The sequence below is a fragment of the Oncorhynchus nerka genome, linkage group LG24 (assembly GCF_034236695.1).
Source record: "Oncorhynchus nerka isolate Pitt River linkage group LG24, Oner_Uvic_2.0, whole genome shotgun sequence".
Classification (NCBI taxonomy): domain Eukaryota; kingdom Metazoa; phylum Chordata; class Actinopteri; order Salmoniformes; family Salmonidae; genus Oncorhynchus; species Oncorhynchus nerka.
Window position 1 is genome coordinate 16691225 of NC_088419.1, and position 16614 is coordinate 16707838.

The 16614-nt window shown below is 43.2% G+C and overlaps 2 protein-coding genes across 2 annotated transcripts; one reads left to right on the forward strand and one right to left on the reverse strand.

The window, feature by feature from the left end:
• Window positions 1-204: 204 nt before the first annotated feature.
• ints7 (integrator complex subunit 7) lies at window positions 205-6332 on the reverse strand. Its single transcript, XM_065008475.1, is given in 13 exon segments — window positions 205-545; window positions 547-648; window positions 849-1069; window positions 1260-1358; window positions 1404-1632; window positions 2048-2161; window positions 3249-3386; window positions 3442-3545; window positions 3759-3856; window positions 4227-4361; window positions 4670-4892; window positions 5425-5674; window positions 6325-6332. Coding segments are annotated over 13 exon segments (1809 nt in total). The 3' UTR covers window positions 205-457.
• A 2248-nt stretch (window positions 6333-8580) lies between these two features.
• Window positions 8581-16057, forward strand: dtl (denticleless E3 ubiquitin protein ligase homolog (Drosophila)). Its single transcript, XM_029631007.2, is given in 15 exon segments — window positions 8581-8840; window positions 9272-9376; window positions 9494-9586; window positions 9855-9916; window positions 10027-10147; window positions 10518-10583; window positions 10995-11110; window positions 11214-11287; window positions 11532-11635; window positions 11911-12015; window positions 13948-14060; window positions 14198-14287; window positions 14603-14741; window positions 15015-15599; window positions 15602-16057. Coding segments are annotated over 15 exon segments (1926 nt in total). The 5' UTR covers window positions 8581-8788; the 3' UTR covers window positions 15703-16057.
• Window positions 16058-16614: the final 557 nt, after the last annotated feature.

The window sequence follows — 16614 nt, forward strand, 5'->3', positions numbered from 1 at the left end:
CAATCCGTATAATATAATGGGCATTTGTCCTACTTCCCCCACGTGACAACAATTAAACTACACTCGCACAAAGACGGAGCTTCAGTAAAATGTGGTCTTTAACAATTGGAAAATGTATAGAATATTAGTAAACAGTCACCTGAAATTCTGCCAGACAAGCAACCTCCTGGCTGGGGGGGGGCTGAACTATAACGTTCCATAGCTTTGTCTCCCTTCCTCCATTCTGTGACCACTAACCTAAAATAAATGGATAAGTGAAAGCAACCATGAGTAGGTGAATGCTCACCAAACCGTTGCCTCTGTTTCTTCAGTCCAGTCATTTCAGAGAAGGAAAGGGAAGGAAACAAACCGAGACCTTCGGACAAGGCAATGGGTTAGAGGGGTTTTATGAGGGTATCACTGGAAGCGGACATGTACACTACTCCTCTGGGGTGGTCGGGGCCGGCTTGGGCCTAGCCTACTGTGCCTGCTGCTGTTGGTGGTGGTGGCAGAGCTGCTGGGAGTAAAGGTCCTCCAGGGACTTGACCGACACAGTGATTTTGGGCCGTCTTCCACTCCATGCAGATCTCGTCCACCACTGAGGCCTCCATGTTGACCGTGTGGCTGCCCAGGATGGAAAAGATGAGCAGGAACTGGAAATTAAATATGCTGTCGGTTACATACGTTGGCATTGTTGTATTAATGAAGCTGAACCATTGGGAGTTGTACTATTTTTTCTTTAAATTAAGATGAAAGTTCTAAAACCATAGTAGCTAGAGACATTGTAACAGTATAGGAGTACAGCCTCAACAACTTATAACATCAGCCCATTACGGTATACTGTATATAACCATTGCAATAATCATTACTAGGGCAGGGGGTGGGATAGCTGCAGAGTCACCTAGTATTCCAGCCCACCAGTCTTGGTCTGGAGAGCGGAGCTGACGTTGAGGCAGACAGACTGAATCTTGCCGAACAATCCGGGGGTAGAGCCATGCTGCACCACGCCCTCCACCTTCAGAGGCAGCTGTTGGTTGTTCTGCACCGGGATTGGCTCGGTTGGGGTCCGAGGAGATGGGGAGAGAGCAAGCTGGAAAAGCAAAAAATTTACAATAAGTCTGGATCAATTTCAATAAATAATTTAGATGCAAAATACCACTTCTAAAAGGTAATTCCATATATGATATACATTTTACAGTGTACCAAATACCAATGCATCAAACGGCCCCTAAAGCAAGAACTGAGCTACAGTAGTGTATACCCAAAAGTATTTCCATTGCTTTAGTTAGTTCCCTTAAAATACTGGTTGACTGGAGGTTCTGGAAGAAGTACCTCTGGAAGGACAGTGCAACATTAAGCAGAGATATGACCGTGTCACATCAAATGACTGCACACTGACTATAAGCAGGTGGCCAGTCACTGACAGTCAGGGAGGTGATGCCCTTCTGGTAAGAGCGCAGGGCCTCGGCGATGGCCGCCATAGCTACACTGGAGTCTCTGTCCTCCAGGCCGCTAAGACACAGCACGGCCTGGGAGAACTCCTTTAGACCGTTGAGCCAGAAGTAGAAATGCTCCGAGGACACATGCGTCTGCAGACTCTGGTACAGCTTGCTGGAGAACTCATGGCAACCCGACAGAGAACAGAGAGGGCCAGACAGGTCAGAACAGACACATCAGGACAGTAAGGGTGGAAATACTGCTACACTGATATCTAAGGCATCAGCATCAGTGACTAATGACTAAGGCTTGAATACTAACTTGAGATCTGCGCATTGTAACTTGAGTTTTCACGGAAGTCTGCCAATGACATCAATGCATAATTTATGCAAGTGTCAAGTTAAGCATGCACATTTAGGATTCCACCCTAAATGAGGGCAACAAAGATCTTATCTATAAATACAGTATAGGTCTAGTCTTTCCTCTTTACTTTACTTACTTCACCGAGAGAGGACTACAAGAGCCTCCTTAACATCACTATATTAGGTTAATTTGACAGGGACAATAATTAACATTCCTGTAAATGTCCAGATTGAATGAGTCTTGACTTCCCACAGACTAGAAACTCACCATGCGCGAGGTCTGCCAACCGATGGCCATGTTCTCCAGCTGCTGCTTGATCACCGTCTTCACCTCCGCCGACAGGGACGACTGGCTAGCCACAAACACCACAGTCGCCAGGGAATGGTGACACATGCCAGATGTCAGTATCTAGTAGGTGATGATTGGAGAACAGCTTTGGAAACAACTTGAATAGACTTCACACACAGAATTTATCAGAGACCATTATGACATATGAGAACAAATCAGTGCTCACTCCTTAGCTTCCTATTAACCCTTTACACTCGTGGGAATTTGCCTAAAATTAATGGTTTCAATTTCAATACACTTTTATGACTCAAAGAAGAGTCTTCAACTATAAGGTGCTTTTTTGAGCTCTCCTAGCTGTGTCGTTGAGGAAAGAGAGCAAGCTTGTAGTTGTTTTGAACACAACCCTGCATCCCTGCCATCACACAATTACTGTTGTTGTTTACGAATCCAAAAACGGTCCATTATAAAATCGCAATCTAGGTCAGGTAGGCATTATTTGAAAGCTTTTTATATTGCAAACATAACTAGCTAAGTTCTAAAATACAATATTACAGTGTTAGGCTTTAAAAATGCAATTCAGGGAAACAGACCGGAATTTCGGTGCGCATAGAAAGGAGTCATAAGTACGTTCATGTGTGTGTGCCGCCACTAATTTTCTTCACAGTAGACAAACATAGGCTCATTCTATTGAGAACAACCCAGGGTATGACAGTATGTCATCTTGTAACTGTACATCAAATATAGGCTCATTCTATTCAGAACAACCCAGGGTATGACAGTATGTCATCTTGTAACTGTACATCAAATATAGGCTCATTCTATTGAGAACAACCCAGAGTATGACAGTATGTCATCTTGTAACCCTCCATCAACATAGTGATCATAAACGTTGACACTGTATATTACATGACTTTTATAATATGGAAATGTGAAGTGCAAATTTGGACTCACGGGTGTTTGGCTTGCTTGTATGACATCAAAGCAGTATTTATTATAATCCTCAATATCTCATCTATTAAAATATATCAAGTCGTCTTAATTTACAACATTTCCCTCACTCAGACAACAAAACGTGCAGAAGTTGCCCAATTAGCATTTTTTTCTAATTAAATTTCAATACTACACTTTTACTTGTCCCCTTAGGGCAATAACAGTTAGTATTAGTGCTTTGTGTATCTCTCAGCAGGAGCACCTGCAGCTTGTCAGTGAAAGAGTGAATGGCCACCCGGTAGAAGTCCACCAGATCCCCCAGCATGCCCTATCCCAGCACGGGCAGCTGGGTGGCGATGGCCGCCCGGGTGTGGCATATCAGCACATTTACATTTACATTTAAGTCATTTAGCAGACACTCTTATCCAGAGCGACTTCACGTTTGAGGGGTCGCAGGCCGAGTGCAGCTGGCACAGCAGGAACGCCACAGTCGATTGGCTGAGGTGGGGGCGACTCTTCAGCAGCTGGACCAATGAGGTGAGAGCCATCTGGGGAGTGAGAGAGGGAGAGAGTAAAAAGTACACAATTACAACAAATGTGTTATAACTGTTTATTATAGATTTTATTGTAAACTATTGATAAACTAATAGCTAATCAACTACAGTTTACATGGCACTTTACACGACTACCAAGGAGGCCAAGCATCTTTTCCCCTCACTGTACAAGTACTGTATAGACACTTGGACCAGGGTGCTATTCACCTTGAGCGTGGCCTGAGTTCTGGGGCGGTCGCCCTGACTGCAGAGCACCAGCAGAGACTCCACCCCCATCACGGTGTCCTGCTCCAGATGCATCATGTCTGGGGAGGGAAATCAGGACAATACCGTTAATATAGATACCACTTTCATCCCTAAATAACACAGGCCAGGCAGAAACAACCATTACAAAAAAAAACATTTTCTTGGCAAAGAACAAAACACTGCAGTTAATTAAATGGATGAGTGTTACTTTATTACGGACAAGCCCTAATACTGTACTGGTACCTGTGAAGGTCTGTGAAGACCTTGGAGTGCACCAAACCCATTTTAACATGAATTAGTCCACTGATGGAAGTTTTTCTTATGTAGAACCTATTTTGGATGGCTGTGAAGTGTGAAGACCTGTGATGGTCAGGTAGCTAATTAAAGATGAGTGAGAGGACATCTCCTCCTACTACCCTATACACACACCTTTCTCTGGATAGGAAATGGCGATGTTGGCGGGCACAGTGACTCCATGGGCAGAGAAGGCCAGGTTGCTGTGGTAACAGCATTCCTGCGCTAGCTTAACAAGGTCAATGAGCCGAGGAGGGGTGAAAGCATCACCTGAGGAACAGAAAGAAGGAATGTTTTGGAAAGTTTTGAACCCAACTTAAGTAATTGACTGAATGTCACAAAGCCCCAAAACAGCAGGGCTGGTAATCACAAAGAGTCTTCGAGTAGGTGTGCTGGTAAATGATCAGTTTTGTTAGGTAATAACTCCTACTCTGTGAAGCTTTTTGAATACGTTGTTGAATATGTAGTAAATAGTTTTAAAAAAATTATTTACGTGAAAGTCAGTTTCAGAATAGCTACAGTATGTAAGCAAGGTAATGCATTTCAAGGAAAATAAATTAACACAGTATTATGAAAACATGGATTATCCTCATAATAACCAATGAAAGATAATTCACCACTCGCTGTTGGATTATGGAGTCGGGAATTTGCAGGTATGTGTGGGACACAAGACCCCACCTGAGTGTTTTCTCTGTTCCAGAGATAGGTGGCCTTTTTAGCCAGGAGTTTCAAGTCCTGGATGGCCAGTCTCTTGACTGTATTCCTAGGGTCCTCCTTCATGTACTGGAGAAACAGCTGTAACTTCAGATAGACAGAGAGAACAGACTATACATTAAACATTATTCAAAGCCTCCTACTGATCTCACAGAAACTTAATCTAAGGAAAGGAGTTTAGATTTTCTAGCCTGGGTGGGTGCCACAGCATGTTCTCCACTTTTGCTAAGCTATGCTGTCTTGGGACTTCAAGTGCATATAATAAACAGGTCAGTTGTCACTCAAATTCTGTACTTGGACATCTGTTTGTCTGTTTCGAATTAGATGTACTCTGTCTGCTGCGGTGATAGGTGTCATGCCAAATAGCATCCAGCTGCCAAAAACTGTCTGTGTTGCGTACCAATGAGTTTCTAATATCCATTATTGTCCAGGGGAGAGACTATGAGGACTTTTCTTACCAGTATCTCATTGACAAGCCGACTAGCCAAAATCTGAAACGGAGCCTGACCTCAATGCTAATCTTCACCAAACCCTAAACCTAATTTTAACCAATTTGAAAATGTTATATCTGTTTACACGTCAGCCACGCCCCTTAGTTTCCCTCCGTTGCTACAGCTACCCATTTGGGGATGTCGATGAGCGAGGAGGTGGCCAGCTAGGTGAAGGTGTGCAGGGTGACAATGACCATGGGTGTGTAGGGGTAGGAAGTGACCAGCTGCTGATGCAGCTCCCGGCTTCTGGAGGCCAGGCTGCTGGAGGCCAGGCTGCTGGAGGCCAGGCTGCTAGAGGCCAGGCTGGCAATGTGGTGCATGTGCTGCAGAATAGGGTTTAGCGTCAGTTTCAGGTCCACCGGGGACCTGAAACCAGAGCTGTGGAGGAACAAGAGCATAGTGAAACATAGCAATGGCCAACGGGAGATCACAAGGGGTCATGTTCAGTTGGCATGAAATGGAAGAAAACGCTCAGAAACCAGGAGGTACTATCTGAACTTGTCCAATGGAACGTTTCAACAGGGCTGTTTCAAACCTTTGTAAATAACAAGGTTGCCAACAAACAACGCATACAAAGTTGTATAGCGGCAGAAGAATATATCGGGTAGGGAGGGAGTAGGCTATTTAATTACGTTTTTTACTGACCACGTTTATTCTAAAAATGTCTGTCCTCACTCTGGTAGCCTATGGACAAACATTACAAATTAGCTACGTGGTGAGTTGATGCCTATTCGGCAGCTATTGAATTGATCATGCTACTTTGTATGCATTGTTTGTTGGCAACCTTGTTATTTACAAAGTTTTTGGAACAGATTTCTGTTGGAACATTCCACAAAATATACCCACCCAGTCAAGAGGTCTGAATACTTTCCGAGGGCACTGAATGCAATATTTCAGAATCAATTGTGAGACTAATGATGACCATCTTGCAAATCTGAAACACAGCTACTGTGTGGAATGTGGACTAAACCACCATCATAATAATCAAGCTCTAATGGAAAGACAAAGAGAGCAGCATGCCATGATACCTGAGCATGATTGCTCTGGTCACAGGGTCGTTGCTGTGGACCGAGGTAAAGTCAAATTCAGGTTGGATAGTCGACGGATATTTGTCTGTAGTTTTCCATACGTCCACCAACAGCAGTTACGGACCGTCAACATAGTGACAAATGTAATTTTTCAAATTTCAATAGCTCTTTAAGCATTACTCCTAAAACGTTGAAAACTGGTTGTAGCTAACCCGATGGCATAGACACACACATTGCACACACTTATTTTGTCGGTTTACATCTCACACCATTTTAAATGATTTATTTACATTTCTGAAATTCAATAGCGTCTTGTTCATGTGACCCATACACCTCAAACATGGTTCATAGTGTACACTCTGTGGGCCAACACATTGCACACCCTTTTGTTTGTCCATTTGCATCGCATGAGATTTTATGAGAATTTTTAAAAGATTCAAATTTCAATAGCTCCTTAGTCTTATGACCTACAACCCTCAAACTACTTTCAGAAAATCCACTGAGTAGCCTTATATGTAGCACAACCTTTTGTTTGTCCATTTTAATCTCACACATTTTAACATTCATTTTTAATGTTTCGAATTTCAATAGCTTGTGTGACCTACCTACAACCCTCAAACTATTGTCAGAATATCCCCTGACAAGCCTTATATATTGCACACCCTTTTGTTTGTCCATTTTAATCTCACGCAATTTTACAAACTTTTTTTCAAACTTTCTAATTTCAATAGCTCCTTGGTCATGTGACCTACTGACCCCAAACAAGGTTCAGAACGTCCACTTCTATGTTGCACACCCTTTTGTTTGTCCATTTTCATCTCACAAGATTTTACAATAATTGCCTGCTCTGCTCCCCTGAAGGACAGTGTCACTCACACACCTATTCACTTGGGCCTTCTCCCTGGGGCCTTCCTGTACTCCAGGCAGGCCCCATTGACCTGGTGACCTCTGACTCCAGGCCTCTACTTCCAGACCGACTGCTCTATCCCTGGGCCTGAGAGCGTATACTCCCTGGAACTACAGACCTCCAGACCTACTCTCCCTACCCGGTCAACACCCCTCTTACTGGGCATCACCCATCACCAAGTCTCAGCCATCTCTATAACCTTGCCCACCAGCGGAACCGGGGCATCCACACTTAAGCACCCCTCCCCAGACTGGGAGTGTCTGAATGTAGCTAGCTAGTTTTAGTTTGTTTATCACTGTGACGAATAGCAAACAAGCTAGCTTGTCATTTTAATTGTAGTAGCTAGCTTAGTAAACCAGTTGCTTGATGACTGGTTAACTGTACACACCTTTGTCCAACTCCATGAAAGCTGAATTTGTATCAAATTATTGTTCCCCATAACCAGCCTCTGACAAGAATGGACGTGCAGTTAAAAGCAACATTGCTTATATTTGAGATTTCACGTGAAATAACTTTATATTCTCTTCAACGGTATCAATTTAGCATGTTTTTAAAATATTGTTGTTATTAATATCTTTATCAACACATAAAGCACATGAGGGAACACAAGCATACATAGATTACAAACAATAGACAATCGAGCTAGGGGCGGGGCTGGGGGCGGGGCTAGGGGCGGGGCTAGGGGGTACAATATCACATTACAATTACACAAGGACCTTAAGGGACATGCATATGCTTACAATTCTAACAGCTTTTTTGTTAGTAGAGCATTTAACCTTAAAATACAGTTCAATTTCTTTTTGTAGGGTACGAAAATGTGGTTTTCTGTTTGTAAATTTACATTTGTGTATATGAAATTTGGCCAAAAGAATAATGAAATGAATTACATAAAAATTATTCCGCTTATTTCTATTGTATGTAAAGAATCCAAACAGTACATCTCTCCACAATAGTGTAAAATCTTCATAAATGTGTTCAATTATAAACCTACTGATGTCTTGCCACAGTTTTCTTACATGCATACAATGCCAAAAAAGATGCACAACTGTTTCTGGGTGGTCATTACAAAGGAGCAATTTGAGTTGATGTTTTCCTTAAACTTCTTCATATAGTGGTTGGCAGGATAATATTTATGAATGATTTTAAAGGAAACTTCCTTAATTTTGTTAACAAGTAGGCATGTGTGTGGCAACATCCAAACTTTTTTCCAACAGATATTATCAATAAATCCATTCCAATAAGGCATGACATAAGGTATAGATACAACATCCTGCTGATCAATTTAGCATGTTTCATTCCGCACAAAGGTAGAAAGTGACGTAGTACAGGAAGTGTCAGCTTTCCAACCAATCAGCGAGTGTGATGTAGGTTTCGCGGGGGATTCGTGTTATATTTATGTTACTTAACAACAACAAAATATATATATATATATATATATATATATATGTGTGTATGTTACTTCAGTTCGCGCGAATGGGGAGCCACGATCTGATGACCACCACACAGAAATCCATCTAAAAAAAATCGAAATATTAGAAAAATCGTCTAGCTTCAGAAATGCTTTTTCGCTCCATTGTCGACAGAGGAGTCCGTAGACGGAGGTGCAATGGTAACAATGTCAACTTATAGTGATCCAGACAGTATTCCGTCTGGTTTGACTCTTATTAACGTTAACTAGCTATAACTTTAGTTAGCCTAAGTAAGCTAGCCGTCCACTTCAGCGTTGTTGGCTACTAGGCTGGCCATTGTGTGTCGACTATAGCTAGATCAATCTACTCAGTCGATTGTTGACTCGTTCATTTAAAAAAAACAATAATATCCTGATCATGTTACTATCTTATTTATATTCGATGCCATATTTTAATTTAATAGATGTGTCTTGTTAATTGTTGTTGTGGGAAGTACTGGTAGCTAGCTCTATAACTAATGACTAACGTGCATAAGCCAAGGACCTACTCAGGCCGGACGGGGTTTAGGGTGGCTCTCCATACAGTATTACACTGCATGTTCCTGAGTGGCTATTTGTTTCATTCCCAACAGACCTCAACCCAAAATACAATTTGTCCTCTCTGCTGGACTGCTACCAGTGTACCCGTCATGATGAACACATCACATACGTGAATCCGGGGGTCGCCTTCGCTACAGGTAATACAATCAATATTGTACTCAGTCTTTGAGGGGCGACAACCATTAATCACTGTCCTGATTTCGTTATTTATTTGATTTATTTATTTGTACTGCTTATTTTCCTGTCGATTTCAGCCCCGGGGCTGCAGGGCGTCCTTGCAGTGACCAGTGAGGAGGGAGTCCTGAGGCTGTACAACACAGAGAACCGACAGAGTCCACTGCTGAAAGGTATGTTATGCCTGAGTGACAGAATCACAACACCAACAGAGTAACTCTAGTACCTTGTTTATTCGGCTCAGACAACAGATTGTATGATCATGATGCTCCCTTATGATGCAGACCTCCTAGGGAGGTTGTGAGGCACACCACTAGTTGTGTGACTAGCCAATAGTTGTCGCAGCTGTCTGAATCACCAGTCTAGCTTGTTTTGTTGTTGGACCATGAAATATCATCAGAGGCCAATTGAGGTACAAACTTAATGTATTCTATTCCACAGAATGGTTGGCACATGATAATGCAATCTGTGACCTTGCTTGGGTGCCAGGGGAGGCTAGCTTGGTGAGTATACGTTTTTCCTGGTTGTTTCACACAGTGATCAGACTAGTATTTTTTTTTATAGACATTTTGTAGGACACATGATAAAATAATGTTTGTATTTTCACCATCAGGTGACTGCGTCAGGTGATCAGATGGCCAAGCTGTGGGATGTGACATCAGGGGAGCTCCTTGGTAGCTTCAAGGGGCACCAGTGCAGCCTCAAGTCTGTTGCATTCACACAGCAGGAGAAAGGTACATTTCTAATCAATTCAATATAACTTTATTGCCCCAGAGTGGCAGCGCATGATACATTGTAGACATTCTTCCTGAATGCAGAGACACTGCTTGCTCCATCGAGTGTATGGTCTTTCAGACTGTACATGTGTACAGCCATGCCACAAATATTTGTTATTTGATTAGTCGTAGGCATCATCACTGACCAGCTTCACAGCTCAGCTACTGAAAACAAAGCTCTTCTTAAACGACTGCTGCAGAGTTTCTGTTTTACCCCAGGAGACCCCATGCTTTTTAGGCCAAATACACACTTAGTTTTTTGTGTCCGGACACTTCTTCATGAGTAACCATGGTAACCGTCCACTCTGGCTTCTCTCTTCTCCCACAGCTGTGTTCTGTACTGGGGGCCGAGATGGGAATATTATGGTCTGGGACACAAGGTGCAGCAAAAAAGGTAAGGCCAGATATAAAAGTGATTCTGATATTCTTTAGTGTAAACAATGTTTGAGTTTTTCAGTGAGTAATCTTGAAACCCGGAACTAAAATCTTGGGTTATTGCATCAGATGCTTGATTAAGTTCCGCTGGGACACGTGTTAGAAAATATACTATAATGTGGAGCGATAGCAGGCCGGTAGCTCCACTCCCCTCTCTCTGCAAGTTGGCCAAATGTCCCCTTTCCGAAATTCGAAAAGAGGCGTACACCTGTCCAAATGATCAGTTACAAAAGAAATAATCAAAAAATCAAAGTACCTTGTTAGTCATCGCTTCCTACAGTTTGTTGGCAGACGCTACTATACCAGTTATGTTATGTAGTCTGTCCAAAAGAGATTATTCGGTGAGTAATGGAGTTTGTTTTTCCCTCAGATGGCTTCTACAGGCAGGTAAAGCAGATCAGTGGAGCTCACAATAAGATGGACAGAAACACACTCTCTAAGACAAAGAAGAAACGCCCCGGCACACGCGGCATGGACCCCTCTGTGGTGAGTGGTAATACCCTAATACCCTTAACTGACTCGGTGTCAGCTTTGTTTTTAATGTTGAATAGGGGACTGGGATAACTGATCGTCTCCATCTCTCTTGTAGGACTCCCAGCAGAGTGTCACGGTGGTTCTGTTCCAGGATGAACACACACTCATCTCCTCAGGTGCTGTTGATGGGTAAGAATAATCTAATAACACAGGACCATATTCATTGAGACACACCGTAACATAATGTTTTACAACGGGAAACTAAAGCAAGCATTTTGTATTAGACAAATTCAAATACCACCCTGTTTCCTTGTTTCCTTGCTTTTTTTGCAAACTGAACATGACCAGATGACTGTCGTACGGATGTATGTGACGCCTGCATCACGCAGAATGATTCTGACATGAATTGTGACGTATTTATCCTCCTAAACAGGATAATCAAGATGTGGGACCTCCGGAAAAATTACACAGCGTACCATCATGACCCCATCCCACTCCAGGCGTACCCGTACCCAGGGACTAGCACACGGAAGCTAGGTGGGTTTTCTCAAACATGGCTATGGCCTAATTTTAAATCTTCAAAATTGCATCTTCCCTATGTTGAATTAGGCTAATAATTTGTCAGATCTCACTGGATTGGTAAAAGCTCTTTGGTGTCTGGAACTCCTACTTTCACCTAGCCAACAGTATCAGATCAGTGATTACTTCAAGGAATGAAGGAAACATTTTACAAGTATTCAAATAGGGCCTAGGTTGAGACAATTTTTGGTGTTTCCCAGTGTAGAACCTAGACTATGTTGTTTCTGTGACAGGTTACTCAGGGCTGGTGTTGGACTCCACTGGCTCCAACCTGTTCTCCAACTGCACTGACAACAACATCTACATGTTCAATGTCAGCGGGCTGAAAACCACTCCAGGTAAACAAATGCTCCATAAAAAGCTCATTCTATGTCATTCTGTTTCTATGGCTACATCCATCAGAAGCATGTCTGCATTCAGCCCATGACTTTGTTTTATAGCAAGTTAGTTACCACCCATTCACATTCAGGCCATTGTTTCAATCTGCCAGTACCACTTTTTACCACCAGATGGGGCTGCACACTACTTCTGTTCAGTTGAGGCTATTTGATGTATGGGAAGCTGTCTGTCAGTTTGGCAAAAAGGCCATACTTTGGGAAGATTAATTTTCTTAAATAGCTAGTTGTACAGCATGGGGTTGCCGACCTTTTCAAAATGTTGTGTGTAATTCCCCTTTTATTCCAGATGTGGCTGTTTTAATTGCACATTTAGCAAGTGAGGAATGTGCTGTCTAATGTGCTGGTCTAGCGATGGTTCTGTACTGCTCATTTCATGGCAAAGTTAGAAAAGAATAGATAATGATATACCTTTGCCAGGTAAGCCTACTTTTCAGTTAACATTTTAATTGAGAAGATTTTGGGGATAGTATTTCTGTCAACCCACAAGATGGTTGTCACATCCACTGGCTGGCTACGCATGGAGTGCAAGACAAATGAGCGCACCACATAGACAGACAGGGACAATACTACTGGAAATGAATTATTGTGTTTGGCTTTTTAAACCAATATTGACAAAGTAAGTGTGGGATAATGTCAATGTTGCGTTGATTAGATATTAGCTGGGAGCTAATGGTGTCTGATATTTGTGAGATTTATTTATGACAGTTTGTGATGGAACACCTGAAAATTGCATGTACTTTCAGAATTGTTTGCTGACCATCGACCTGTTGGAGACCCCTGTTGTACAGCATGACCCCTGTTGTACAGCATGACCCCTGTTGTACAGCATGACCCCTGTTGTACAGCATGACCACTGTTGTACAGCATGACCCCTGTTGTACAGCATGACCCCTGTTGTACAGCATGACCACTGTTGTACAGCATGACCCCTGTTGTACAGCATGACCACTGTTGTACAGCATGACCCCTGTTGTACAGCATGACCACTGTTGTACAGCATGACCACTGTTGTACAGCATGACCCCTGTTGTACAGCATGACCACTGTTGTACAGCATGACCCCTGTTGTACAGCATGACCCCTGTTGTACAGCATGACCACTGTTGTACAGCATGACCCCTGTTGTACAGCATGACCCCTGTTGTACAGCATGACCCCTGTTGTACAGCCACATAATGAATTTGGCTACTGTCATTCATGTGCCTGACACGTATCATAATAAATCGTCTTTACAATAGCCCAGAGGTTATTGAATGGCTGAGTGGGTACCTCCGTGTACAAGAGACTGTCTGACTGAAAGATGAGAAATAACTCTGTGTTGTTAATGAGTCATCAAAGTCTGGGTTGTGTTCATTGGGACATGCAACAGAAAACAATTCAGGTTGCAATGGAAAGAGAAAATTAGCTGTTCTTATTGGACAAGTCCAGGTAGTCCCTCCCTGTTTTACTCAATTCCCCGTTGGTGCTTAATGAACTGATCGTTTATTTGTATGTATTGATATTTAGTTCTGTCCTTGATGTTCTTGTCTATTAATGTTCTGTATTATTTCATGTTTTGTGCGGACCCCAGCTGCTGCTTTTGCAACAGCTAATAAGGAATCCTAATAAATACCAAATACGGCCCTGGTATGGTTTGCAACCACTATTCCTTAGGAATTAGCCAAGAATGTGGCCCAGGGGGCTTTGACCTACCATGTGACCAGTCTCTTGACCAATCAAGAAGTAATATATGGAGAGCCTCTTCAGGATCCTATTTGTTGACCACTTTGTGTATTCACACTGTGTACTCTGAACAACTGAAATGTTGTTCTGGTGGTTTCAATGTCTAGTTCTGTGCAGGTTATTCCTGATGTTCATGTCTTTCTATTGCAGTGGCAGTCTTCGGTGGTCACCTCAACTCCTCGTTTTACGTGAAGTCCACTGTTAGCCCCGACAACCAGTTCCTGGCTAGTGGCTCAAGTGACCATCATGCGTACATCTGGAAGGTGAGCTGCCTGATTTGACCAATCCAGTGAAAACCTTTGAAAGGCAGATTGATAGACGATGGCTGACAAATCAACATGCTTTGACTATTCTATCCATGCATTTATTAGTGTCTTACCAACTTATATTCCGATTTCAGATCTCCGACCCAAAACACCCTCCCATGATGCTTCAGGGCCACAGCCAGCAAGTGACCTCCGTAGCATGGTGCCCCACAGATTTCACAAAGGTGAGATCTAAGATTTTGTCAATTTTTCAGATTAGTTTGAGAACACTCATCCTACAGCAGCCAGGAAAGATACCCTTTAAGCTGCCTTTATATCCGTTCTGTGTCCCTGGAGAAAATGTTTTGTTTGATCTGCTCATTCTAAATATTATTATTTTGCCATAAAACAGAATTGTGGTAGTTGAAGTGGTCTGGAGGTGGAGGTGGAGGTGCAGGTGCAGGTTGGTAACCTGGGTAGACCAGACTAAAAGCTGTGTTAACCAGGCTAGGAGAAGTGCAGGTTGGGGCCCTGTGTAATCTCATGTTCTGTCTTGGCAGATTGCTTCCTGCTCTGATGACAACACCATACGGATCTGGCGTCTGGACCGGGGTACAGATGGAGCAAAGTCTTCTGTCGGAGAGGCCAATCTGGTGGGCTGGGCATGTCCTAAACCTGCCACCACCATGCCCAGTCCAAGTGAGTACCACTACTGCTGCTATCTATCAGTAGAGAGGGGGTCCATTAAATGTTTTACATTCCAGTCCATTAAAGAATTGGATAGTACATGGTTCATCATTAGTAAAATGTCAGTATCTAAAATTCCATATCCATTGCGGTGGTTACATCCTCAAATGCTTTTACTGGTCTGTATAGCCTGTATATTTCCAAGCATAACAAATATGACTATCTCCAATGATTCTTGAACAAGCTGAACTCTTGATTGAAACTAAAACTCTGTTTCTCTCTCAGTGCCTTTGAACCAGGCGGAGTGCACCCCAGCCAAGAGTCCCTGGCCAAGGCATCTGGGGGCCCTGGCCTCCCCCCAGCCTGCTGCCTGTGCCCCCAGAGGAGCAGACCTGCCTCTCGCCTCATGCACCACCGCCGCCTCCCCCCTTCAGGCCCAGGGCTCCAGGGCCACCCTCATACGTCAGAAAACGCCCTCCATCAGCAACTGGTTTGCCCGGACTCCCGGGGAACAGATCACCCCTCCTCTCCGCAAGGTGCTTAGCCCCTGTCCCATCCCTACCCTTTCCTCGGAGAGGACGGCCAAGCGCCGGCTGGAGAATGGTGACAGTAGGGCGGCAGGGGGCTGTGAAGGTTCAGGGGAGTGTGACTGCATCACAGGGCTCTACCCTGCAGCCAAGAGGAGCCGGGGACTAGCAGGAGTGTGCTGCCCTAGCCAGGAGCCACCTCATGCGGCCACAGAGAGGAGCGAGGCCTGGGGAAAAGCAGACCTCCAAGTGGAAGACCAGAGGCCTGTCCCAGCCACACAGGCTGACAAGGAGAAGAGCTCTCCAAAAGGGGCAGACTGGTTGTCAGCAATGAGCCAGAAGCTGGGAAAGGTGTGGGAAAACCCAGCAGCACTCCCAGAAGCACCAGTGCCCCCAAGAGACAAGATGGCAGGATACCGACCTCACCAGTATACACAAGATCCTAAAATTACAAGTTGACCAGAAATGTATGAAGTCTATTGATGTTCTTAACAGGATTTGCGCCATCTCTTGGACGTGTTTTTCATAATGTGATAACACATGGTGTTCAAAATGTAGAAAAAACATTGATGTCTCTTACTGCATAACCAGGAACCTGTTATCATTTACCTTTCTGCTGTTCCCTCCTTCTCCCAGGCAATGTCCTCTCCCTCCTGGGCAATGCGCTCACTGAAATCCATTAAGAAAATATCTTCCTAGTTCAAGCGAAGGACTTGGGAGTGATCAGCTTGGAATGAAATGGTTTTCTCCGTGCTGATTCAGAGACAAATATTATATTTGTAATAAAATATATATTTCCTATATTTGTATTTTAATTTGGATCACTGTTCAACATAGATAAATCTTTTTAAAGATATGAGGGTTGATTCTTAACCTTAATATACCCAATATTGCACCCATTTGAGAATCCTTACAATGAGTTGTCCACTCAACATAGAAGACAAACTTACAAGAGATTCCTGTTCTCACGTTTTTATTTTGTACATTAACTTTTGTATACAATGATCCGCTTCCCCTCCACCAATCCTAACCTTAACCATTAAATGTGTCTAGGGGCAACTTCACCCTAAGTTTGAATTCCAAGTTTGAATTCCAGTCTTGGTTCCCCATTCTGAATAATTAGCTGTGTCACTACCATATCACACTATAAGTCATGAGTATTCACAAAGGCCACGAGACTAAAATGACCATTAGTAAAGTCTGTCAGATTTCCCTACAAAATATTTAGATGATAATGCAGCAAGCAAGTCCCTAGACATGACAATACTTATAAAAGTACATTAGAACCAAACTTTGGGTGAGTTAGTAGTGTTGTTAGTACTACATTATAACAGTTCACAGCCCATGCAATGCTGTTC